Source organism: Patagioenas fasciata, chromosome 10, assembly GCF_037038585.1.
Source record: "Patagioenas fasciata isolate bPatFas1 chromosome 10, bPatFas1.hap1, whole genome shotgun sequence".
Lineage (NCBI taxonomy): Eukaryota > Metazoa > Chordata > Aves > Columbiformes > Columbidae > Patagioenas > Patagioenas fasciata.
In genome coordinates, this window is record NC_092529.1 from 9,232,558 (window position 1) to 9,257,540 (window position 24,983).

Here is a 24,983-nt window from a genome sequence, read left to right on the forward strand (position 1 = left end):
CCTCCCGCGGCGGCGGCTCCTCCCCGGGGCGGTGCGGGCGGCGGGCTCCAGGCTCCGGAAGCGGGCGGTGCTGCTTGCGAAGCCGTTTCCTGCCCGGTACGCGGCGGAGCGGGAGCGGAGCGGAACGGAGCCGAGAGGAGCCATGACTCACCAGACCGGCATCCACGGTAATTGGCGCTCACCGAGCCGCTGGTCCCCTCCCGCCCCTCCCCGTGAGTGCCCCCAGCCCCCGCTGCTGTGCCGGGCTCGGCTCGGCAGGGCTCGGACCCGCATCCCCCTGGGCTGGGCTGCTCCTCTGCACCCCGTCGGGAGGCACCCAGCGGGGCACTGCCCTGAGCATCCCCCGGCCCTGCCGCGGGAGCCTGCTGGGCGGTGTCGGTGTCGCAGTAGCGATGATGGGGGCGATAAGATGAAGCTTCCCGAAGGAGCCGGCAGGTTTTCCTGCGAGTAGAGTCGGGGGGAGGGAGCACTGAGCCAGGCTCAGAGCATTTGGGTGCTGGTAAGAGGTGAAGAAGCAAGTCTGGCTCCGGGGATGCTGCCGGTGAGGGGTTCTCCTGCATCCTGTGTCTGAACTGATGCTAAATAAACCACTGTGACACGGCTCATAACGATGCCTTCAGCAGCACCTTAATCCAGGCAGATCTGCTTCGCTGCAGCCCCACATCACCCTCGGCCACATCTCCCTTCCCTGCAGTGATGCTCAGCCCCCGGCACTGGACCTTGCCCAGGTGGATTGCAGAGAACCTGGATAAATTCCTGCCTGACCGTTGTCTCTGGATCTGGGGAGAAGGTCCCCGCTTTCTCTGCTCACTCCCTACAGGACCTGGCCGGCACCCTGAGACTACAGCTTTCTCGTTTATGGGTGTGTTTGTTGCGCGACTGTGTGTCCTCATAGTATTTCCCTCCTGCTTCCCACCACAACTCAATTAACAATATTACTCAGGACTAGAGGTGCTGCATAATTTATATAACTGAATCAATATGCCAGCAGGGATGTGCGGGCAGCCGCCCCTGGAGCCCTGTGTGGCAGCGGCCGGGTGTGAATCCAGCACTGCTGTGTGCCCTCGGAGGGGAGCTGGGACACAAAGGTGTTGGATTTGTGGCTGCTGTTCATTCGTGGCATGAGCGTCCTTGCTGCTTGAGTGCGTGGCTGAGAGCATCCTTCCCTTTCAGATGCTCCTGGAGGAGCCGTACGTGAGAAGCGGTTAGCAATGGTGCTTAGTTGTTTCTCCTGGGAGTGCTGGTGGCTGACAACACTTGGGTTCAGATTTGATGCTTCTAGTTTAAGCTGAGACACTGAAGTTCAGGCTCTAGTTGAATGTTCCCTCTGCTGCAAAAAAAAAAAAAAAAAAAAAAAAAAAGTAATAATTAAAAATCATCAAGATGGGCCCCAGTGCCCACCTGAACTCTCAGTGTGCTGGCCCTGCTCTGCAGAGGTCTCCTGTGGGGTTTGGTGCAGGCAACGCATGTTGCTCTGCTGGCTCCCCAAGAGGCTGCAGCCTGTTGCTCGTTGTCATGCCCGTCTGCTCCTGCGCCGCTGACACCATCCGCCCCAGCACGCCAGGGGATGTGCTGGCTTGGCAAAGCTGACAAGCTGCTCTCCAGAAGTGCCAGCCTTCACTGACCTTGGTTGCCCACCACTCAGCAAACGCTGCCGGGACCAGCACTGAGTCGCCATGAGTTGTCGTTGCCTGTAGGATGTAACGTGCTCCGTCAGCAGCGCTGCCTGGGAAAGGGGAAGGGACTCAGACTTCCCCCAAGGAGCTGCAACCGGTGCAGGGCGGGGATAGACCCAGCAGCTCTGCCCAGGCAGCAGATGCGCAAGTTTGGGAGACATAAAAACCTTGCAGTGAGTGGTCTTGCTCTCCCAGCAACATGGACATGTCTGGTGGCTCAGCTCTCTGGGTCGGCGGCTCCATCCCCTGCTGCACAGCCCCTCTTCCAGGAAGCGCCTGTTTCCTCTCTGAATGCAAACCTGCTCTTCTGACACTTGCCATGCTGAACTGGCGTGCTTCGGGCTTAAGCACCTGGCAGGGGAATTTGGGGGCTTTCAGTCCTCCCCGGCATGGTGGTCAAAGTAATTCCTTTGCTCAGCAGACAGCAGATTCAGTATTGGATGAGGAGCAGCGGTCCCACTGCTACTTTCATCACCTCTGCCGAGACGCTGAGGTCTGGTGTTTGCTGAGGAGGAGGAGGATTTTCAGCATCTTCCTGGTTTCTGAGGCCTCGTTGTTTTTGTGTGCATACATTGCTTTGTGGTTTCGTGTTTTTTCATTCCCATTTCTCCCCTGTTTGCAGGAAGGCCGGACCTGCCGACTGGCTTAGGGGAAGTTGTAGGCAAGCTGGCAAGAGATATTTTGGTCACCACTGGGCTAGATCAGCATGAGAGCAGGATGAGGTGGTGACAGGGGAGCCCCCCGAGCAGCCCCGGCTGCGATGCTGCCGAGTCATCACAGCTTTTGAGGAGAAGCGGAGGGGGAGTGATGGCAGCACTTACATGGGGGTGCAGAGCTGCAGGTTTGGGGTGTTAATCAGGGCTGAGCCTTTCACACAGAGGCAAGAGGCTAATTATTATTTTTTTTTTAGCTATCTGTGGCAGCTCCTTTGAAGGTGGTGGCAAGAAAACAGAGCTGCCATGGAGACTGCTGGGCTGGGGAGGTAGTTGGAAGGTATCAAGGGTTGTTGTAGGCTTGGGGTTGGAAATCTGCTTTTTAACTACAGCTGGGAGGATTCAATGGGTATTTTTGCAGTCTCTATTCTGCCCTGTATGGCGTTAGATGGGGACAGCACTCTCAGAGTTTGAAAACCTTAGGAAGGTGATGCTGAACCAGGGCTTTGATGCTGTTGGGAGGTCACTTGCTTTTAGGTTGCTTCTGGCTGCTCTTTTGTGACCTGTGGGTAAAGAGAAAGAATGTCTTAAACAGGATTTTTTTTTCATCTAGAAAGTAAGAAATCAAATGCATGTTGTTTCTTCAACCAGAAAAACAGGGCTTGGTCCTTCCTTTTTCTGGGTGAGGTGGCAAGACATGGGGATGAGGAAGGACCTTCACTGCCATCCACAGCTGAGCCTCTGCTTTGCCCCTAGACTGGATCTTGCATTGGGAAAACATCTGGTAGGAATGGCTGTTTGGTTCAGGAGAAGCACAACCGTGATGCACACAGGCAAGAATGATGTCAGATGGGGAAAAAGGAGCAGAAAGGGAGGACCTGGGACTTGCTGGGTCTGTAAAGGTCTCCTTTGAAAGCAGACGGCTTCCTGGCTCTTGAGCAAGAAAAAAAAGACAGAGAAGGAAGAAGGAGCTTTTCTCCCCATCCACCGCTTCCTCGGCCCATCTCCTCCTGCCGTGCTGGGAGGCAGCGCTGGCTCCCGAGGCACCTGGCTGCCTGAATTCGGGGGCGGCTTCACCACTGGGGTGCTGGGGTAAGCCCCTAATGGGGGTGCATCACACTGTGCCAGCAGTGGAGGAGGAGAAGGGATGGCTGGTGTCCATGGGGGACAGAAGGCACCGAGCTGCTGCGAGGATTGTTTCAGAGGCTGCTTGTAAGATCTTTTCTGGGGCCAGCACCCAGCTTGGAGGCTTATACCCCTGTGGGGCAGTGGCCCATATCTTGGTGGGTGGCACGTCAGGATGACCAGAGTGGCAGACAAACACCCTGAGATGTCAAAACCTTGAAGTTCAGCACCTGAAGTGGCAGGGTAGAGGACATCCCTCAGAAAGCATGTCTTGAGAGGCTGTAAGCACAGCATGATCTTTGCCAGGGTTTGTCTTTGCGTCCCCGTCACCCCCAACACCCAAACCAGGGCTCCTAGTGGTTGCTTTACTGGGCAGAGGAGTAGCAACATGCAACTTCTGCAGGCAAAGCAGGACTGTGCGTGCTGGCACCACCGCTTGGCTCCAGGGTGCTCTGTCACCAGCTGGATCCCACCAGTGCTGTGTGCAGGGTGGACCCTGGAGCAAGGGAAGGGACGAATAACTCCTGTTGGAAGTGGCCAAATGGAGAAAAGACGAGTCCTGGGCATGGATGGAAAAATCAGGCGTTGAAAAGCAAATGGTTGGTGTCAGGCAGGTGGCTGAAAGTCTCCAGGCGGGATTTGCAATACAGAGCAGGAATCATCCGTGTGAAATCCTGCAGGGCACAGCCCAACCCCACAGAAAATTGGGGAAAAAAAGCTTTGCTTGTGTCCTCTCTCGCTCAGATCATTTTTTTTCATTCTTTCTATTTTCCTGACATCTGTAGCTTTTTCCCAGGGAAAAGATACCCTGCAAGGACATTTTTTTTTTTCTTTTTTTCATGGTGAGAAATAAAATCCTCTTAGCGCTTAAAGCAGCCAGCCGAGCCTGTCAGCAGAAAAGCGCTCTGCAGCAAGCGGGTTGAGCAGGCGCTGCGTGACGGAGTTACACTGGGATAGACTGAAAACGGGGAATTTTAGCAGCAGCAACAGCTGTTTTGTGCCTGTTGCAGTTGTGCCCTTTCCTGGCAGGAGGCAGGCAGAGCTGCCTGTGCAGGGAGAGTGTGGGCTGGTGCAGGTGTAACTGTTTTATCCATCAGCATCTCAACTGCTCTCTGGCCAGGCATCCCTGGAGCTTGGACAAGTTTTGCTTGGGATTGTGGCTGGAATTTTGGCTGAGTTTCTGCACGCGCTGTGCCCTGGATGGTGAAAGGGAAGCAGCTGCTTGGAGTTGCATCAACTTGAAGATTATGCCCAGGGAATGAAAGATTGATGGCTGGAGGCTCGGGTTTCCCATCAGGAGGGCAAGATGACTCGACATATTGAGAGAGGCATCTGTTTCAGGGAACATGTATTATTGATCTGAAGCTGGGCACTTCCATCGGGTTGGGGGAGAAATGGGGAGGGTCGAATAAGCAAAAACCTGTTGCTCCCCCAAGAAGCAAGTGAGGAGATGGAGGAGGGAAAGGTGCAGGGTTGGCGGCGTGGCTGTCACCTCCATCTCTGTCCCTGGGGGTGGCCCAGATGACTCCACTGGCACCCTGGCATCCCCAGGGAGAGACTGGCCCGTTGCTGTGGCTACATCTGCCGTCGCGGCGCGGTGCCTCTGTCTCACCCCAGACTCATCACAGCCTGCCTCTGCTCAGATAAGCTAATTGGGGCTGTAAACATCAGAAAAGGCTTGGCTTTAGGGATGGCTTTTGTGGCAACATGGTACCCACAAACACCATCTTGCTCCTCCACCTCGCAGTGAATTTGGGGAAGTGTGATGCTTCAAGCCCAGCACTGAAATGTGATCCAAATAGCCATGTCCCTGGGCAGCCGGTGCCCGCTCTGGCTGCAAACAGCATGTCCCTTGTGTGGGTGCAAGGATCTGCCCGCCCCATGGGTCCCCAGGGTGTGGGGTCCTCAGGCTTTGGTCTGTGCCTGCTCGGTGCTGCCGAGGGGGAGCCACCGCCGTGCCTTCCCACCAGGCAGCTTGCCTGCTGGGTCAGGGCCACCTGAAGGCCACCCATGGCCAAACGTCACCCCCTTGCCACATCACAAGCTGCCCAGACTGGGTGCCCTGGTGCTAACAGCCAGACCTGTTCAGCCCTCTGTCCCACATGGGTGCCGTGGGGCAGGGTTGGTTTTGTGAAGCGAGGGGGCCTGGGACACGCTCTTCGCAAGCTGCTAAATGCGTGTTCGTTCATGCGGGTGGCTCATGCATAGGGGACAACTCATCTGCAGCCTACGAACAGCCGGGAGAGGGAGGTGTTGCACGACTCGATGGCTGGAGGCGAATTTTGGGCTGTCATGGGAGGGCGGCTGTGGAGACACAGGTGCTTGTTCACACTGTGTTTGTCAGGAGGGTCAGCAGCAGGGTTGCCGTGTAGAATGGCCAGAAGGTTCCTCAGGATACCACCGAACTCACCCTGCTTCAAAGCAGCAGCATCCTGGGAGAGTTTCTGTAGGTCTTTGAGGGCAGGGATGGAGCCGTTGTGTCCTTCCCAGCGCTTGGACACCCTCATCAGGAGATTTCCCAAATGCTGTAGGGGACCTGATGTTTCTGGCTGGAAATCCAGTACAAATTGTTCATATTTTTCTCCTCTGGACCAATTTGTCCTGGTTCCTTCCGCCACTTCTGCACACTGTGACTTCTGGCATAGGTACTGTCTGTGCTGTGCCTTGCTCCCTGTATGATGGATGCCTGTGCATGCTGTTTATATTGTACCCACTTCTCTGGAGCTACTGAACTCTGCCCTGCACTGGTATAGCTGGTCCTTCTCCTCCTTATGGTACTTTGTCTTCTATTGAGTTTTATCTTATTTCTTTTTTTTTCCAGCTTGTTTCTCGAATCTTCTGAGAGAACAGTAAATTCTTTTCCAGTGTGCACTTGCATCTCCTCTAGCTTCCCATGTTACAGCTGCAGAAAATGCTGTTGTACTTGCCAGAAATGTTCATGGAAATGTGGACTAAACGTGGACCAACCACAGGTCCCCAGGAGACCTTGCTTGATCCAACCTCTGATCCTCCCAGAGTGAGTTTTCCATGCAGTTTTGTGCCTGTGCCATAGAGGTTCATCACCATCATGTTCTTCCAACACTTGTAGACATGCAGTAATCCAAGCTGAGATGCTTGAAGCCCACAGGTCGCTGTGCTGAAGAAGCTAGGTTGACCTCATGCAGCTTTGTTCTCAGTAGGTCCCTGCTGACTGTAGCCCCGTCTGGGTTTGTTTCTGGATTATTTGTTCTGGGATTTTCCAGGAACCCATGTCAAAAGGATGAGCTGGACGTGTGGGTCCCCCTCCAGTCCTCTGCCCTGTCACTCCTCTCTTCCCCATCTGGATGGTCACTGCTCGCCCCATGCCATGGCTGTGCTGATGTGTGCCCGGCATTCCCTTTCCCACCTCACCTCATTGTCAAGTGCAGGAGACAAACCAAAAGAAGCAGGAAATTTTTGTGGTTTCCCCACCCACCCTTGAGTTGGGTTCTGGAGACTTCCTGGCAGGAAGATGCCTTGGGGTGGAGGTACTGCTCACCTCCAGCTCCAAGGCAAGGTCTCCTCCTTGCCTTTCTTCCGGAGCTGGATCTGAACTTTTATATTAATATTTCAGGCACGTGAACCATCTCGTCAAGTCTGCTGCGCCAATTAAGTCGTAATCGTGCTGTAATGAAGCAGTTGCTGAGCTTGTGCTGGAAACCTTCGCTAGGTTATTCCTCTCCCTCCTCACTGGCTCTTGGCTGTGTTGCAAGAGACAGAAGGGAACATCAAAGGCCCCCTGGTGATTTTTTTTTTTCTTTAAATGAAAATTGGTTTTTTATTATTACTTCCGCAGAATTTAAGCTCAGAAGCCCACTCTCGTGTTTTTTTGAAAGCTTGGCCTCTGTCTCCTCTGGAAAGCAGCTCTCTCCTTGTCAGACCCCACGGTATTTCCCGTCGAGCATGTGGCTCTTCCAACAGCATCTGTGCTTCTCCCCATCTCCTTAAACCCATCAGTACCTACACAGGTCCCAGTGCTCGGCTGTCACTTGTCACTCAACTGTCAATCGTCGCAGTTGTTGATCCAATATTTCTGGGCACTCACAGCATGTCCAGGTGGGCTGGGGGGTTGCATTTGCCAGACTCCTGATTTTCCAATGTGCTGTGGACTCTGGGAAGGATGGGATCAGGCTGGAGGGATTTGCAAGCCCGTTAGTGCTGCAGAGCTTTCCTCTTTCTCTCCTATAGCTGATGCTGTAGAAACATCCAAGACCAATGCTATTCTCTCCTATTTTGGCAGTGGAATAGGAATTGGTAAAGCTTAATGCTTATTAGAAGCTTTTGTCTCCTACACGAGGTTTCCTGGGTGTATAAATGTCTCTTTTTCTCCTTTTATTCTGCCTTGTGTGTCGCAATAACCACTAATGCTGTCGGAAGGAAACAGCCGCTCTCAGCAGGGAAAGGGGCTAAAAATATCGAGCAGCCTTGGATGGAACTGCAGGAGCAGGCTGAGCTCCCCGCCAGCGCTGGGAAAGGATGGAGATCTGAACTGGGAGAGCCACGTGCCTTGATGCTGATGGCAGGAGAAGGATGGTTTACTTGTAGTGGGATTACCCCAGCAAGGCTGTGTGTCCCCTCTAAGGTACCATTAGGGACTGATGTGCCTTCACTGGTGTGTCTGTGTGCCCGTACCCCTGGGGTCCTGCTGGGGTGACACCTCTGGGTTTGTGTGGGAGCTCTGCTGACTGCAGGACACCAGCCTGGGAGCTTGTCCTTGTTTGTGCCTCTTCTCTCTGGAGCTCTTGTGCTGGGAGCTGGTGGGGCAGATGCATCTCAGATATGTCACTGGGGGTGGACAGGCACGATTTGCCCCCAGGACATCCCTTTCCATGTCTCTGCATTGTCAGTGTGCGTGAGTGGGCACAAACCCATGCCTGCTCCTCCCCTGGGGCTGGGGGAGCTGTGGGCAGTGCCCCAGCCTGGGCTCTGTCTCCAGGGGATAGAGGGCACTGGTGTGTGACAGTCAGTGGCTCTGTGTGTCCCTTGGGTGACTGGTGGGTAACATCCTCCTGCAGCAATGCTGGGGGGCTGTGCTGAAGGGTGGTACCTGCTGCAGGTGGGATCAAAGCAGAACAGATATGGCCCTGCCTGGTAGGGGGTGGCTTCTCTGGCCACCGCACCTTTCTGCTGACACAGTGGTGGCTTTCTTTGTGAAGTGCCTTGGCCATGGGTGCTGTTGGGCTCTGGGGACCAAAGCAGGGCTCCATCCTGCTGCGGGCTGCTCCAGCATGGTGACTTACCCATGTACAGAGGGGCGACGCAGCAAAGCACCAGGAGCAGGGGGATGCTGATGATGACCCCGAGCCTGGATCCTCTTGTAGGCTAAGAGGGTCGTCTGCCCAGGTCTTTAATCTTTGCAAAACCAGTTACTTTAGTATTTCTAACAAGCACAGAAGTGCCTGCGGCTTTGAACTCACAGGACCCTCTTGACTGTGTCTGGGAAGAGGCTTGGGGATGTAACTGAAGGAGCTCTAGGGGCAGCTGGGCTGGGACATGCTCCGTGTCGGGGGCTCAGCCACTCCAAGCTGCATCTTTTGGGTGTTGCCTCCTCACGTAGCGCATCCCGGGTGGGACAGGGAGCTCTGCGCTGGTGATGCTTCTGGGGTGGGGAGATTAAGCCTCCAGTGCTGGCTGTGGGCTGCCCCTTCAACAACCGCTGCCCACTGTTACCTCCTGGTAGGATGCCAAAGACTCTTTGCTTGGGGAGGGGAGATGAGGAGGAAGGTGGGTCCCCAGAACGATTCCCAAAAGCCTTCTGCAACCAAAGCCCTGCTGGCACTGGAGCAAAACCCTAGGGCTGTTGCCTTTCCCATCTCCAGGGACTCAGCTGCAAACCAGTGCCTCCAGTTTGGAGTCATGCTGGTCTCCAGCTGCCTCAGGAGCAGCATCACCACCGTGTGTCACGAGCCTGGGATGTCACAACCTGTTGGGACATCTTCCAGCCACCCCCTGCATGCAAACCCTGCTGCTCTGTAAAGCGAATAAACTTGTCACTTGAGCTCTCCGCGCCTGCACCAGCCAAGCCATCATCTAAATTTGGGTGATTATGTTCACCCAGGCCAAGTATCAAGTTCTCTGGATCACATGCGCTCCCTGCTGCTATTTAACTCTGATGCCTTGGGGAGACACAGCACTTCGCTTCCAGCTGTTTGGATTTTGTATTATTATTTTTATTATCATTTTTTTGACGAGAGATTTTTTTAAACATTTTTAGATTTTTATCCTGCCAAGTTGCTCCCCTCACCGGCTGGTCACCGAGCAGCCCAGTACCTGCTTTGACTGCTAAATCTGATCACAATGTTTCTGGTTCTTTCAGCCACCACGGAATTAAAGGACTTTTTTGCCAAAGCTCGAAACGGTTCTGTTCGGCTTATCAAGGTTGTCATTGAGGATGGTAAGTCCTGTTCTTAAGTGCTTTGATTTACTCCATGCCGGTTCTGTTTCTCCTCTCCTCCTTTCTTTCTCACTGCTGTGGAGCCAGCTCATGTTTTTCAAAAGCCCAGGGAAAATCCCGCTGAGGCTCCCTGGCACTCAGCAGACTAGAGCTGAAATACAACCCCAAACTTTGGGTGTGCTGGTGAGCAGCTATTGGAGCTCTGGGGGCAGCTCCGTGGGAGAACAGCGACTTTGCCGGCAGACCGATGCTGGTGTCTGGGGTCGGTGCTGGGCTCTGCATGGCTTCTGCTGCTGCTGTGTTGGATTTTGTCACAGGGAGCCCTGCAAGAAGCTGCTGCAGGTGCTGTGTGACCGCAGTCAGGGGTGATACGCAGCATCTTCCTTCTGGGACGTGGCATTCCCCGCCAGGCAGGGAGGCGCTGGGGCAGGGGTGGGCAGGGGGGTGCTCCTTGGTGCAAGGCTCAGCATGGGGCGCCGATTGCATCCCATGAGGGATGCTACGCTCTGAAACCCATCCCTGCTCCTGTGCACGGGGCTGCCCCCAGTTTGTAGCCTGGCACCAACCTACCCACATTTGTCCCATGGAAAAGTGCCATTGAGTGGCCTCTACATCCATCAAACAAGCGAGCGGAGCAAAGCACTGATTGAACATGCCAGCCAGGAGCCTCCCTGGTGTAGGTTTTCCCTCGACTTGACCTCACACAATTGCATATGAATGATTTGTTTCTCGTGGCAGCGGGGATGTTACCACCCTGCCAAGCTGCCATCACCAGGGGACTGTACTTGCAAATACTGAGGGAAATGTGCTCGTAAGGAGCCTGCACTGGACCTCAGGGGGGCTGTAAAGCTCCATTTGGAAGAGCAGCACAACTTGGAACACATGGGACACATCAACGGGGCCACTGCAAGTTTCATCCGTGTTGGCTTTGTCCTCGGAGAAGTTCCTGTGTGCTGGGATGTGACATCTACGTTGTTTCTTTGGAGCGTCTTTGACAATGATGTTTCTCTCTAAGCTTCTTTTTCTTTAATGAGTGGGAGTCAGGTTTGCATTAGGATAAGTCATGAATGCCCCTCCATGACTTAGTATACTATGGCTTGTGCTGCTGTCTTTGGGTTGTGACTGGTGACACCAGCACAGGAGACTTTTTGTCATCAATGGAAACCACGTCGGACCGTCTCCCCACAGGCTGGGTGGTGTCTGTTTATCTGTCTAATATGTTGGCAGCAGCTGCTTCATAGACCAACTTACTTGATGGTGCTTTGTGTTTCCCAGTCTGGCTCTCCCATCCTGCCAGCTCCTTTCCCCTGGCCTGGACCAGCCATGAGCAGCTCTGGAGGAGCTTGGGTGTCTGCAGAAGCCTCTGAGATATGGCAGAGCCTGAGGCTCCCGTGGGGAGGCAGGTGGAAGGAGGAGAGCCAGGAGCATCTCCACGATGAAGGGCTTGGTCTGTCGGGGGCCAGGTGATGGCAGTCCCACCTGTGTGGCTCCAGGACCTCCTGTCTGCCCTCTCGCATGATCTGGGACAAGTTGCTCAGTCCCTCTGGGCCACGACTCTTTTCCATAACATAGAGGTCATCAGCCTGCTACTCACCACCTGAGAAGGACCCTTGGGCAGTAATGAATGGCCAGGCAGATATTGCAGCTGGACAGATGGACTCTCTAGCATGTGGACCCTGGAGGAGTTGTGTCCTGGAGCCATCTGCCCTGCTTGCACATGGCATGTAGAAGAGGAGCCTCCAGCCCTGCTCAGTGGCTTGCAGAGGACCTTCTGCCCTATGGGGCATTAGTCTTGGGTCATTTTGGGGCAGGCAACAGCAGGTGCAAGGCGAGGAAGATGGTGCAAGGAGCCTTACAGCAGATGCTCTATGTCTGGGCAACCCCAAGACAGCAGCTATGGCTGAGCAACCCTTTGGGAGCTCTTAAAGCTGATGTTGCCTTTGGAGGCTGGCCAGGAGAAGCCAAGGTCAGATGGAGAAGGTACAGTGGCAGGGAGCAGGTTGTGCACTGAGGCTCAGCAATGCTTTCCTGGTGTGGGAACTGCTTCTGGTCCAACATGGTTTGGATGATGCTCTTCTCCTCGCTGTCAGCAGATTTCTGGGCAAGGTTGTGGCTTTGTGGTTGATCCCGTTGGGTGCATTTATTTGCACGTAGGTGATGTTGCGAACTGAGCTTTGCAGGCTCCTGGCTCTTGCACTGTCCCCCGTGGCGCCTGCCAGAGCCACAGGCAGGGCTGCCTTGTACGGGCATTTTGGAACTGGGTGCTGGGGAACCTCAAGGGCCAGGAACGCTCCAGCTGCGTTTTCTCCAGCAGAAATGGAGCCTGAAATAGCCGGTGCTGACGATGATGCTTTGCTGAAGGGCGACTGCTCCTCATTTCCCTTTTCCAGTACTTCCCCAGGAGGAAAATTTGGCCCTGAACAGATGAAGCTGAGTCGTGAAGAGCATGAAGGAAGGCAGGGGAACAAGCAGCTCCTCCAGCCCAGGGGAAAGCCGGAGGCTGTCGGCCGACAGCGGCACAGCCAGGGTCTGGCTTGGCACAGCCCGGGAATAGCCTGAAGTGACTTGGCACCATGCATGAGGTGTTGGGATGTTTGGCAGACACAGACACACATGAGCTGCCAGTGGGTTTGGCTGAGTGACACTCTTTGCAGTCTCCTCTGGATCGCAGGTCTCCGCGGTGCACAAATCCATTTGCAGGGCTCTATGTTTATTTTAGGCGTACACTGGGGGTTTTGCACTTTCTCAAAACAGGTAGTTTTGCTGAAGGTAAAGTATTTTCAGCACCTTTTTTGCTGCTGTCCTTTTTACTGTACTGATAGCAAGTGCCCCTCTTGTGCCAATAATTCGGAGTTCAGTGTGCGATGGCAGATGTCAAGGTGGGCACCGTGGGGCAGGGAAGGTCAGTGCTGCTGTCGGTGAGGAATGCCCTGCTTGGCTGGAGAGCAGGGGTGAGAGTAATTCCTCCCAAACCCTTTTTTCTTCAACTGTTTTCCTTAAAAGCTCTCCTGCCACAAGGTTCAGAACTGCTGCGCTGGGTGTGAGTGAGAGGGCTGCAAAAGCAACAAGAGCCAAGGGGCTCCCTGGCTCCCGATGGGCAGCAGGGTCAAGGTCAGGCAGAGTGAATGCTGGGGTGAGCATCCCCTCGAGTGCCAACTGTCCAAGGCCCCACCTTGTTTTGCTTTGGCACCTCCAGATTTTCCTGCATCTCGTTCTGAGTCCTGACATCTCTCCCTAGACCTTTCTGCATCTAAAATGGAATCAACATGCATGTTGTTTTCCAGCAACCTACACTAATCATCTCCAGCACCATTGCTTTTCCATTCAGCCATCCCAAAGCTTGATTTGACCCTCATGGGGGGAGTTTCATGTTCATATGATGCCTGCACCAGCATTTAAAACCCAGCTGAGTGCTGCCTGGCTCACAAGGATCTCAGCCCCACCACTGCTTGTGTAGTAGCTGAAAAAACGTACCCTCCAGGCACCTGAGATGCTTCCAGAGGCTGGGGCTCTCCTGGCAGCATGGCCCACCCCCTGGCTGGGGGTCTCAGGACAGGTCTGATCCTCACAAACATGGGCTTCAGGTATCAGTTCTGATTTTGGCCCCTTTGAGATTACTGGGAACTCAAGGAGAACAGCTTGGGCTGTGTTCTCAGCACCCCAAATCTAGGTGTTTCTTTGTGTCCCTGATGAGGTCTTCTAGTACCCAAGCCCCTAGATCTTGTCCAGATGGGATGGAGGAGGTCTTGTGTTCTCCTGTGAGCAGGGAGGAATGGTTGGGGACTACACAGCTGGAGGTAGCAGAGCAGAAGAAGAGTACAGATGGTTACCGGAGAGGACACCATGGGAGGGGAGGAGATGGTTGGACAGGAGGCAGTGGGATGCTGGCAGAAAACCCCTCCATGGTGGCCGCAGCCCTAACAGCATCTCCTGGGGGGTCACCCGTAGGGGTGTGCATTATGGTTCTAGACCTCATCTTGTTTTTCTGCAGAACAGCATCATTGCTGGCACTGGAGCTGTGTCAAGCCATTAGATGAACCATCCCAAGGTCCTGCAAAGTGAGCGAAACCTTCATCTAACAGCACCTTCTCCCTCTTTTCCTTCTAGAACAGCTCGTGCTGGGAGCCCACAAAGAGCTGTCCCGTCGCTGGGACGCTGACTACGATGCCTTCGTGCTGCCCTTGCTGGATGAGCAGCAGCCGTGCTACGTGCTGTACCGCCTGGACAGCCAGAACGCCCAGGGCTACGAGTGGCTCTTCATCTCCTGGTCCCCTGACAGCTCCCCGGTGAGCACTGCACCGGGCTGTGACACCCCAGCCTGGGGACACGGTGGAGGGTGGAGGAGATGCTGGCCAAGGTGACTTTGCACTGACTGAGGAGGAGCGTTCACACCCTCCATCGCTGTGCCCAAGTTAAGAATTGGAAACTGCTTTGGGGATGGGGGATTTTTTTAAGACACAGTAAGATAAACTGGACCCTGTCTCTGTCCTTTTGTAGCACTGTGTGAGGAGGAGGAGGAGGGTCTGGGATGCAGGGAGGGCAGTGGTACGATCCGCAGAGCTGGGATGGAGACGTCCCATGGGGCTCTGGCCAAACACATTGCTGGGCAGAGCCAGTGCTGGCACCGACTCACCTGGCCCCGTGTCCAGCCTGGCCCGGCTCCTCACAAGGCTGGCGCAGGGTGGCCCCTGGACCAACCCTGGGCCCAGCTCCAAAATCTGCCTTACAGAGGGCTAGGCAGGCTGGGTCCTGTGGAGCCACAGGTGGCATCGACAGCTGCTGGGCTGGTGCATGGGCTGGGGATGATGTTGGGGAGTGGGGGCAAGAGGGACACATGGGTGGGAGGCTGATTTGGGGGATGTCAGTGGTACGGCTTGGGAAGTGCCATCTGCTTGAGTGCATCTCCATAACCAGCTTTCAGTGGGACTGAGATTTACTGCTGTGTTAACACCTGCATTTGTCATATATATACACAGAGATATATGTTTGTTATATATTTTATATAACCTATATTGTATGTAGATTTACTGCCATGTTAATACATACATTGTCTCTCATATATACATACTATTATTATATATTTTATTATTATAGATGTTATGATTATATATGTTGTTATATTTTATTTTATATAACATGAACATATGAAAAAGATCCTCTGCAGTTTTTTGAGATATATCTAACAGATATGATATATACGCCCATTAGGTATACACATATGTACACACACATACAATTATAATAGAATAATAGAATATCTAATATATATATAATTTTGTGTGTGCACATGTACATATGTATATATAAAATAATATTTTTTTAAAGTATTTATATCTCAACAATCTATGGAGGGTCTTGCCACCAAAGAGCAGGGTGCCAAGGAGCACTTGCCAAAGCTCTTCCCAGCATTTTGCAGAAGAACGATGCAAAACATGTGCCAAAAGGCAAAAGTTGCTTTTGTGTGACTCTGGCAACATTTGTGCCTCCTCTTACCCAGTGCAGGTGGGAGACGAGGAGCTCAGGGTTGGGAAAGCAGAGCACAGGATGCACCCACAGTTGTGTGCAGTGCTCGGTGGGGCTGTGCCATGCACAGGCAGCCCTGGCACCATGCTGCTGTGTTCTCCTGCTGCTCCCCTCCCAGCTGGAAATCAGCCTGAGATAGAAGCTGGGGGGCTGCTCCTGGGGGAGGCTGAGGTTTGCAGAGCTGGTGGTGGGACAGTGGCTGGAAGCACTGGGCACCGCTTGCAGTGAGGTGCTGCTCTCCAGTCCCACCATGCTGGATCCTCTCTCTGATGGCATTTGGTGCATCCCTCCTCACACAGGTCCGGCTGAAGATGCTGTACGCTGCCACCAGAGCCACAGTGAAGAAGGAGTTTGGTGGGGGACACATAAAGGACGAGATGTTTGGAACGGTGAAGGTATGGTGGTGGTTCCTGGGCAGCCTTTTGGGTTCAACCCTGAGCTTTGGAAGTCTACCCTGGGTTCAGCACCAAAGCTGGGTGGGACATGGGACACTGGTGTTTGGGAGGGACAGCATGGAGGTTTGTCTCCTGTGCTGCTTTTGTCTCCTGGCTGACTGCTGCCACTTTCTCCTGCCTGCACGGCTGTGGTCAGGCTGTGATGGAGACCACGGAAGAGATGGGAGGAAGCTGTCAGGAGATCGAGTTTTACTCTGAGCAGGAAAAGAAGTGCCAGGTGGTGGCAGTGCCACCCCAACAGCAAGAGCTGCTGCCGCGTTGGGGTCATCTGTGGGTGCTTCCTCAATAGCACTTGGCTGGAGGTTTCTCCATCTGTTCCCTGGGCTTTTGGCAGAGGGAGCCCCTCTGGGAGCCAGGGAGCATCCCTAGCGCTGCCCTTCTGCTCCAGGGCCCCTCTCTGCTGCTCCCAGGCCGTGGTCTTTGCCTTTCCCTCTGGCTTCCCTGCTCGCCAGCTCTGTTATTCATCTGGAGGAGCCGCACTGCCACAGCCATGTGTGTCTGGGGAGGGGCAGAGTGGTTTGAATGGGCAGGGATGGTTGAGGACACTGTTTAAAATCTAGCATGAGATGTGCATGGAGGTGTCCGAGAGTGCTGCTCAAGATTGATCCTCCTGGTAAGGAGAGACCCTAAGACCCGTTGGGTTGGTCTGACACAACCTCAAGGCTGGGAGTGCATCCAGCCCCGTAGCCATAACCACCCCCTGACACTTCCCCCATCCCTGTCCCTCTGTCTGCAGGAAGATGTGTCCCTGGGCGGTTACCAAAAACACGTGTCCTCCTGCTCTGCCCCAGCCCCGCTGACCGCAGCCGAGCAGGAGCTCCAGCAGATCCGCATCAACGAGGTGGGTGTCTGGGGAGAGGGAGCCTGACACCCGCAGGATGCGCAGGGATGTGTTTGTGGCTGGAGGTGTGGGAGTGAACATCCCAGCATCCAGACAAAAGGGATGATTCATTTTTACTGAGCTTTCTTGTACCTCTGTGTTTTAACTCATTCCTGCATTTGCTGAGGTGGACCAAGCGTCCTTTGCTAGGACATGAGCTCACGGTTCAGTTTTGCTCACTGTAGCAGGCAGTTAGAAGGTGGTTTAAGGCTGAAAGCAGGCATAGCTGAGTCTGAATTCATGGGGGAAGCAGGATGAATTCAGGTTTATCTGTGGGCTATAGCAGTCTCCTTTCCTGTCTTTCCTCTGCGGCTATAAATATGAGGGGTGCTGTCCAGAGAAACACAGATCTTAGCCTACATGAGGGGGCTTATGTGCTGGAAAAATACAGGGAGATGGCACAGGATAGGGTTGGGCGCAGACAGGACTGTAGTGCCATCATCTTGCGGCTCTTGGTGCTGTGAAACACCGAGATGGGGAGGGATCAGCTCAGTGGGTGGAAAGACCACCTGGAAACAGTATTTTTGGGGGCTGGGGATTCCACTTGGATGCCATGGAAAGCCTTCTCTAGAGGAGCATCTGTGCTGGGGCTGTGTGACTCATGAATGGATCAGGATATGCCTGGGAGATGCAAAGCCAATCAGCCTGATGGCGTTAATTAATGGGAAAGGCAAGACAGGAGGTTTCCACAGGTCTGGGGGCAGCGAAGTTAAGGGAAGGACATTAGGGAGATGCCACCAAGGTGCGGTCTGCACTGCGTGGGGCTCGGCATGGTTATCCCAGCTGCCAGCCTGGAAGGACTGGGCAGGATCTGTGCTGGAGGATCCAAGGTGATGCTCATACTTGGAGAAGAGAGAGATGGATGCTGATGGTGGCTCTGTGGCTTGTTTGACACCTTTGGTCATCTGTGCCAATGCCTTAGCTGGCCAGTGCTGCCGGGTTAAGTAGTTTTGGGATTTTTTTTTGGCTGCGTCTTGCAGGACCAAGTGGCCCGGGCGAGTGGTGCTCGTGGCGCTTGTTTTCGGGTTGATCTGCCGTGCTCTGCTTCCCACCCTTGCCTTTGTCCTGGGAGCTGCATCTCACAAGGTGCTGCTGCTGTTTGGTTTGATCGGGGTATATTTTAATGGTACCCTGTCCCCTGTGTTAGCCTGAGTGATGGGAAGCAGTCACCAGCATTTAGAAAAGGAGGAAAATGGATATATTTTTGCCTGTGGATTCAAAGGTGGGAGTCAGCTGGGTGCTGGGTGTGCCGAAGGGTCTCTATTGGTGAAGGGACTGTGCTGGCTCAGCCCTGAGCATGGAGCAGGAGGCAATGGGAACTCTGGCTGGGGTGTTCAGGGCCACACTCACCTCCCCAGCTTGGGGATACTCACAGCTCTCAGAAAATGCAACTTCAAGTGAATTTCTGGAGCCACACGAAGCAGAGGGCTTTTGCTAGAGGAGTTCTATGGGAGCAGCTCCCAAGCTGCAGCAGCACCCTGCTCGGTGCAGTGACACCTCCACCCTTGCACGTTCTCTACGGGCTTGTGGGGTCCTTGTATATGTGTGCACAGGTTGCAGGGCCCTTGCACACATGTGCACGTTGCAGTTCCTTCCTTTGGGAGAGCAGATCCAGCACGTGGGAACAACCTGGGGGGCAGCCCCTGGGCAGTCCTGACCTCAGTGATAACACCCATGAGTGAAAAAGCTTTCTAGAAGCATTGCAGGCTCAGAAATGTGGGGCAGGGGGATGAAACAGAAGAATTAAGAGGAAATAAAAGTGTTCGTGCCATTGCAGCATGTAAGAGGGTGTCACTTGTAGCTGCTGTACAGTGCTGGTGGGTGGGCAGAGTAGGGGCTTTGCTGGAGCCACCCCCCATGAAGGTTTCATCATAAGACAGAGAAATACTCATTAGCCGAGATCATCACCATGCCAGTAATGAGAAGAGGGGAAAAAACTAACCTGATGAGAAGGAGATAAAATAACCCCCAGCCTTGGCCGCCCACACAGGGAAGTGTTTCAGTGAGCCGCTTTTTAGTGTTTTTTCAAAAACGGGAAGAGGTAAAAAATACAGAGGTACATGGGGTAGTGAACATTACTAGGACAACTTTGCACCTCTTGGGATTTTTGGACTTCAGTGTGCCTTGTGTTGCAGCTTTAGTTTTCTGCAGTCCTGCCGTAACTCTCCCAACCTCCTTGCATTGACGGGGCAGAAAGATGAGGATCTGGGGGTGTTGGCAGAGGTGATGTCCTTGCACCACACCGCTCTGCAGGGCAGGACCAGGCGAGCTTGTGTGCATCCTCCGGGCCCCTGTGCACTTGCCCTTAGACCCTTACTGGTGCACAGCTTCCCAGGGGGCGGTAGGACAGCAGGCCTTGGAAGTCAGCTGGACTTCTCACCCACCTGGCACCAGGTAACCCTTGGGCAATTATTACCTGAGAGCTGCACATTCACAGTCTGTTCACCCTCCAGGATGTTTGGCATGGATAGAAGCTTAGGCATTTTTTTCCCCAAAAACCTTTAGTATGTGCTCTTTGGTGAGGGACACTGCAAAAATCTATTGCTGTGGCTGCTGGAACTCCTCCAGACCCTGAGTTGGGTGCTCCTTGGCTTGGGAGCCAGCAGGAGATGTGGCAGGGACAGATTCTACGCGGAGACGTTGCATGTGAGGCTGCCGGGGCTCAGAGCTGGGGTTCTCCCCCGGCTCCTCCCAGTCCTGATGTCTCCCATGTTGTTTTGTGCCACTCTCCTTGCCCATGCTGCCAGGACCTGCCTTCCTTGGCCTCCAGCAGAGAGATGGTACGCCTCCATCCTCCCAGCATGTCCGTGTGTCCCCCTCCCCCTTCTCGTTCCACACGAGACCTCCTCTCTATCCCCTTCCCCGCACGGGGTGCTGTTGACGGTGTGTCTCCTCTCCCCACGCTCACAGGATTCCTGTTCCCAGGACCTGAGCACCGAGATGGTAGGCTGCTCTGCCCGCTTGATGCCTGGTTTTTCCTTCTCCTGGAGGTCTTTTTCTGCATGCTCTGCTCCAGACACCCTGGGTCTGTCATCCCCCCAGGGTGTGGGTACCAAACGGGGCTGCTGTAATGAAGGGCAGCCTCGTAATGAGATCCACTTTGGTGCTGCCAAGCTGGGTTTGAGATGTGAGCTAAAACTCCTGTGTTTCTCTTGGCATGCCTTGGTTTTTCTTCCTTTTCTCTGCTGGAGGGAGGGAAAAGAAGGAAAAAAAAAAAAAGGCTGGAATGCTTTTATCTGAAATCCCCCAAACCAATCCTGAAAGGAAAGGGACCAGGTTTGCTGCAGAGCCCCTGGGTGACTGTTGCCAAGCTCTTTAGCCTGGGGGGTCTGGAGGTGGGATGGGCTATTCGGCCGCTGAGGTGACACCGTCTCCCTGTATTCTGTGGCAGATGGTGGGGGGCTGTTGCTGCTGCCCATCGCTGGTAGAATACCCTGACCCCGAGGAGGTAATGCCGCACCTGCCGCGTCCTGTCCCCTCTCCCTGCCACCGGCTCATGGCACCCCAGTCCCGGGCAGGGACTCCCTGTTGCAGCCGGATGGAGGTGGCTGGGGCGATGCGATGTCTCTGCAATCTCTTTCTCTTCTCTTTTTGAAGTGGGGTTCCATCTCCTGGAGCACAGGGTTTGCTGGGGGTACAGGCAGCAGCCGCTGCCTGGCAGGGGTTGCGGGGAGAACAGGAGCCAGGATCTTTCCAAGCTGTGGGTCTCCAGTTCCCCAGCTCCAGCACCGAGAGGGGCTGCCTGTCTGCTGTAGTTAAACACACGAGTTGGGGCTTGTCCCCGCTCAGCTGAACACAGGGATTTCAGGGCTCTCCCCATCACCCGCAGGCTGCAGTGGGAGATGATCTGAGATGGACATGTGCCAGCACTGGTCACAGCATCTCTGCGAGGGACTTGCTGGGAAACATCAGTTTTGAGATAGTCTTTGCTGGGGATGAAGCAGGGGAGTACAGGGGTGCATGGCTGGGGCCAGGTGGCTTCCCAGAGCAGTGGTATGGTGACAGGCATCATTGCCCTGAGCCTGGCTGATGCTCAGCGGTTGAGTGCCACAGTCCCCGTGAGCCAGGTGACAGGTGCCTCTTTGGATGAGATGCCTTTTGACACGGCACCAGCTGGTTTTCCTTTCTCTCCCCACCCTTTGCTGCTCTCTGCCCTGACACTTGGGGTGGTTTCCCTTCCCAGGTGAAGACAGAGATCAGCGTGGAGAGCAAGCACCAGACCCTGCAGGGCCTGGCCTTCCCCCTGCAGCTGGATGCTCAGCAAGCCATCCAGGCGCTCAAACAGAAGAAAATCAACTACATCCAGCTGGTAGGTCCCATACGCAGGTCCCCCACACTCCACTCCCACCACTTCTTGCCGCTGCCTCTCAACCCAGTCCACTCCCTTGTCCATCAGAAGCTGGATCTGGAGCGGGAAACCATTGACCTGGTGCACACAAGTCCCACGGAGATCACTGACCTGCCCAAGAGGATCCCCCAGGACTCGGCTCGCTACCATTTCTTCCTGTACAAACACTCGCACGAGGGAGACTACCTGGAGTCTGTCAGTGAGTGCCATGGCACCGGGGGTGGCTGGTTAGAGCCCATGCTTGTCCCTGTTCTCCCTGGACCATTGCTTGTGTGGGGAGCAAGCAGGGTGGAGATGGTGGGGATGGGGGACCTTGAGTCAGTTCCCGCTTGCTGTCCTCCTGCGGTGGGTGCTGCTGGCAAGTGCTTTGGTGCTGAAGGAGGCTGCCACGTGCAGTGCAGGGCTCTCCAGGTGCTGCCATGCAGGATTTGTGCAGCCCTTGTGTTGCAGGTGTACTGGAGCCAGGGGAGATTTGGGGAGGGGTGATGGATGGGATGGCTCACCTTGTGTCGCTGAGTAGATTGGCATTCTCAGGGCTGGAAGAGCCACAATCAGGCTGGGATGCAGCTGCCTGGTGCTCCCTGTCCATGAGCCCAGGCAGTACCACTAGCCCTGCTCTCTTCCTGCAGTCTTTATCTACTCCATGCCTGGGTACAAATGCAGCATCAAGGAGCGGATGCTTTACTCCAGCTGCAAGAGCCGGTTGCTGGACACTGTGGAACAGGAGTTTTGCCTGGAGATAGCCAAGAAGGTAAGTGTGAGCCCTCCCAGAGGTGATGGAGCAGAGACCTGTGCCAGCCCTCTGCAAGGGAATGTGCCACAGCTGTGGTCCTACCCCGCTGGTGGGTTCAGGGAGGAGTTGGGTGCCCCAAAGGCGGGTGTCAAGACCCCAGGGAGCTGCTAACCCTGCTTGCTGCTCCTGGACGCAGATCGAGATCGACGATGGTGCCGAGCTGACGGCGGAGTTCCTCTACGAGGAGGTGCACCCCAAGCAGCACGCCTTCAAGCAGGCCTTCGCCAAGCCCAAGGGGCCCGTGGGGAAACGGGGACAGAAGCGGCTGATCAAGGGGCCGGACGAGAACAGCGAGGACAGTTAGATCTCGCAGGACCAGGCGGTGAATGGACAGCATCCCCACGGCGCTTCCCAGCTTCGTCTCCACTGACCACCTGGGGATCTTTCCCTCCATCTCAGCCTTTTTTTTTTTCCCCTTATTTTTTCCTTTTTCATTCCTGTTTTTTAAACATCAAGATGGCTTGTTGCACCTGGGGGCAGAGTGATGGGGAGGGTTCAGGGTTGTGGGTGTTTCTTTTCCTTGCATCCTCATGCAAGCCCTGGGGCTGCCAGAAGTTAGGAGCAGCAGGGTCGTATCCCCCAGCCTTGCTCCTGTCCCCGCCAGGGTCACAGCTGCTGCTCTCAGTGTCCCCTGGGTGAATGAAGGACATGCTTGCCTGCAAGCTCCTCTATGCAAAGGGAAGGGGGTGGCGCTGGGGATTCCTGTTTGAAAAGAGAAAATGCTTCTTTCCCTGTTCCCTTAGCCCCAGATTTTGCTCCCCCATCCAGCTCTTGGTGTGCACGACCCCTCTGCCCCAGTCCTGGAGTGATCCTGCACCCCCCCAGGGTGTGGGCAGGACCCCTCCCCATGGGGTGGGCTTTGCTGGCAGGAGTTGGTCCCTGAGGAGAAGGAAGCCCCCCACCCCCGAGTCCTGAGCTCAGCCTGGCCCTGGATGAAGGTCACTCTGCCTTTGAGTGATGTTTGTATCCCCTTTTTGAACACCCTCCCAATAAGGCTTTTCCCCTCAGAGGGAGCTGTTACAGCCCTGATTTGGCCCCATCCCTGTTTAGGATGGGAGCTGGGGGGCCCAAATCCTTGTCCCCCCACCCTGTGCTCCAGCCCCCACTGTCACCCCCCTGGTTTGCTGCCAGCTCTCTGATCTGGGCCAGCCCTATGTCTTAAAAATTGCATGGGCTGCCCCAAACCCCTGTGCAAGGAAGTGTGACAGCCCCTGTGTGCCCCCACCAGGGGATGTCCCCAGCCACCAAGGGCCATCACCAGCTCCAAGGGCTGAGCTTGGCGCTGCGAGTTGGGCTTCACTGGGGGTTTTGGTGGGGAGAGCACCTTGCTGCTGGGTACCAGCGAGGGCTCGAGAGCTGCCCACACCCCCAGGAAGATGGAAGCGGGGTCAGTGAAACCTGCCCTCAGCTTTCCTGCCGCCCCGGCAGACGTGCCGACGTTGCCTTGGCCTCGGTGGAGTGGGAGCAGGCAGTGGTGAGGGGCGTTGAAGCTGGGGGGAACAGAGCACACTGTACTGAACGCTGTATTTTCTAAAGAATAAAGTATTTTTAAAACAGGCTGATGCTCTTTGGAGGTTCTGTGGGTTCCCCAAGTTTGGGCATTTAGCAAGTGCTGGAGCTGCAGAACAAATTGCTTGGACATTGCCAGCCGGGAGCCAGCAACCATCACTGCCTGCCCACTGTGGCTGCACCCAGGCCCTGCCACCCCAGGGACATTTGTGCTTTAATCTGGGTTCTGGGACAACCGCTTACTGCCTGGCAGAGGTTTTAACACCAGACCCCTCCAGCGATGCCCAGAGGTACAGCTGGCTGCGGGAAGTGGCACCTTAGCCCAGCTCTTCTTCCTTTAACGGCTGGAGATGTTTTTGCTGCTGGTGATGATTTTTCCGAGGCTGTGATGCTGCTGCCAGGGGTGGTTGTGTTGTTGGCTGGGGTGAATTCCGGCATGAAGGTGAGGAGGGAAAGCAGGAGGATGCTCAGCCAAGAGAAGGTTGGGAAGGTGGTGGGGTCTGTCTGCATCCCAGACCCCATGTTCCTCCTGCTCCTCACCCGGGACAAGGCAGATTCCCAAGCTCCTGGGAGGGGAGCCAGATCCTGTACCCCCCCATGGTGGTGAGTAACCGCCCTGCCAGAGCTCTCCAGCACCCAAAAAGCTGCCCACAAACAAAATCTAACTCCAGTTGGGCTATAGGGCCAAAATATTGATGTGGAGTGAGGAGCGTCCCCCACTTCCTACCCTCTCGCCTCGCTTCCCCTGTCCCCCTGCCAGTGCAGCCATGCCCAGCTGGAATCCCCTGTGCCGAAGGGTGATGGTGGTGGGGAAGATGGCCAGGAGCAGTCCAAGGGCTGCAGATCCCCACCTGGGTGCCCATCATGTCCCATCCTGTCTCATCCCATTGCATCCCTTTACATCCCATCTTGTCCTCTAGCTCATCCTCCATCCTCTCCTGTCCCCTCCCATCCTGTGCCCTCATCCCACCCCTCTTACCCTTCCTTTCCTATCTTATCCCACATGTCCCATCCCACTCCATCCCAACTTGTCCCTCCTTATCCCTCCCCACCCCATCCTGCATCCTCACCTGGCTCAGCTGTCAGCGGGCCACGTACGGATGCAGGCAGGCAGCACTGCATTGAGGGCAGCCAGCCATGCACACAGCCACACAGCCTGGCTCTGCACAGCTCTCCACCCCCTTGTGCCATGAGGGACCCCAGCCCTTACATACTACTACTCACCTGTCCCAAGTCTTTCTTGTCCCAGCTGCAGGCCTGGTGGCCCAGGGTGGGTGGCACCTCCCGATGGGGTCACCATGTGCAGCGGAAGGCTGTTGCTCTGCTGCTGGGGTCGGGGTGAGGGGAGGCGGGAGAACGGCTGGGCAGGAGAGTCACTGGTGTCTCGTATAAGGGTTGGGCACTGGCTGCTGCCTCTCCCACAGCACAGCCCAACAGGGACACGCAGTCCAGCTGCTTGCTTTTGCAAGGCTTGTCAGGATTTAGATGGATTTGCAGCTCACTTTCTGTTAATTTTTGATAGAATAGAATAGAATAGAATAGAATAGAATAGAATAGAATAGAATAGAATAGAATAGAATAGAATAGAATCAGAATGGGATTTTGGGGG

The 24,983-nt window shown here is 54.9% G+C and overlaps 1 protein-coding gene across 2 annotated transcripts; it reads left to right on the top strand.

Moving 5' to 3' along the window:
* The first annotated feature begins 23 nt into the window (after window positions 1-23).
* TWF2 (twinfilin actin binding protein 2) lies at window positions 24-23,422 on the top strand. 2 transcript variants are annotated; one of them, XM_071813077.1, is made up of 10 exons: window positions 24-167; window positions 9,789-9,866; window positions 13,974-14,152; window positions 15,689-15,784; window positions 16,581-16,685; window positions 20,116-20,172; window positions 20,908-21,033; window positions 21,121-21,271; window positions 21,702-21,823; window positions 22,002-23,422. In XM_071813077.1, the coding sequence occupies exons 1-10, from the start codon at window positions 143-145 to the stop codon at window positions 22,167-22,169; spliced, it is 1,107 nt and encodes a 368-aa protein (XP_071669178.1). In that variant the 5' UTR covers window positions 24-142; the 3' UTR covers window positions 22,170-23,422. The 2 variants fall into 2 exon arrangements, with proteins under 2 accessions (XP_071669178.1, XP_065701713.1); XM_065845641.2 differs by lacking the exon at window positions 20,116-20,172.
* Window positions 23,423-24,983: the final 1,561 nt, after the last annotated feature.

Coding starts and splice junctions, on each gene's coding strand:
- TWF2 (XM_071813077.1), top strand. CDS start 143: ATGACTCACCAGACCGGCATCCACG. Junction 14,153..15,688: donor GGTCCCCTGACAGCTCCCCG/GTGAGCACTGCA, acceptor CTCCTCACACAG/GTCCGGCTGAAGATGCTGTA. Junction 15,785..16,580: donor AGATGTTTGGAACGGTGAAG/GTATGGTGGTGG, acceptor CTCTGTCTGCAG/GAAGATGTGTCCCTGGGCGG.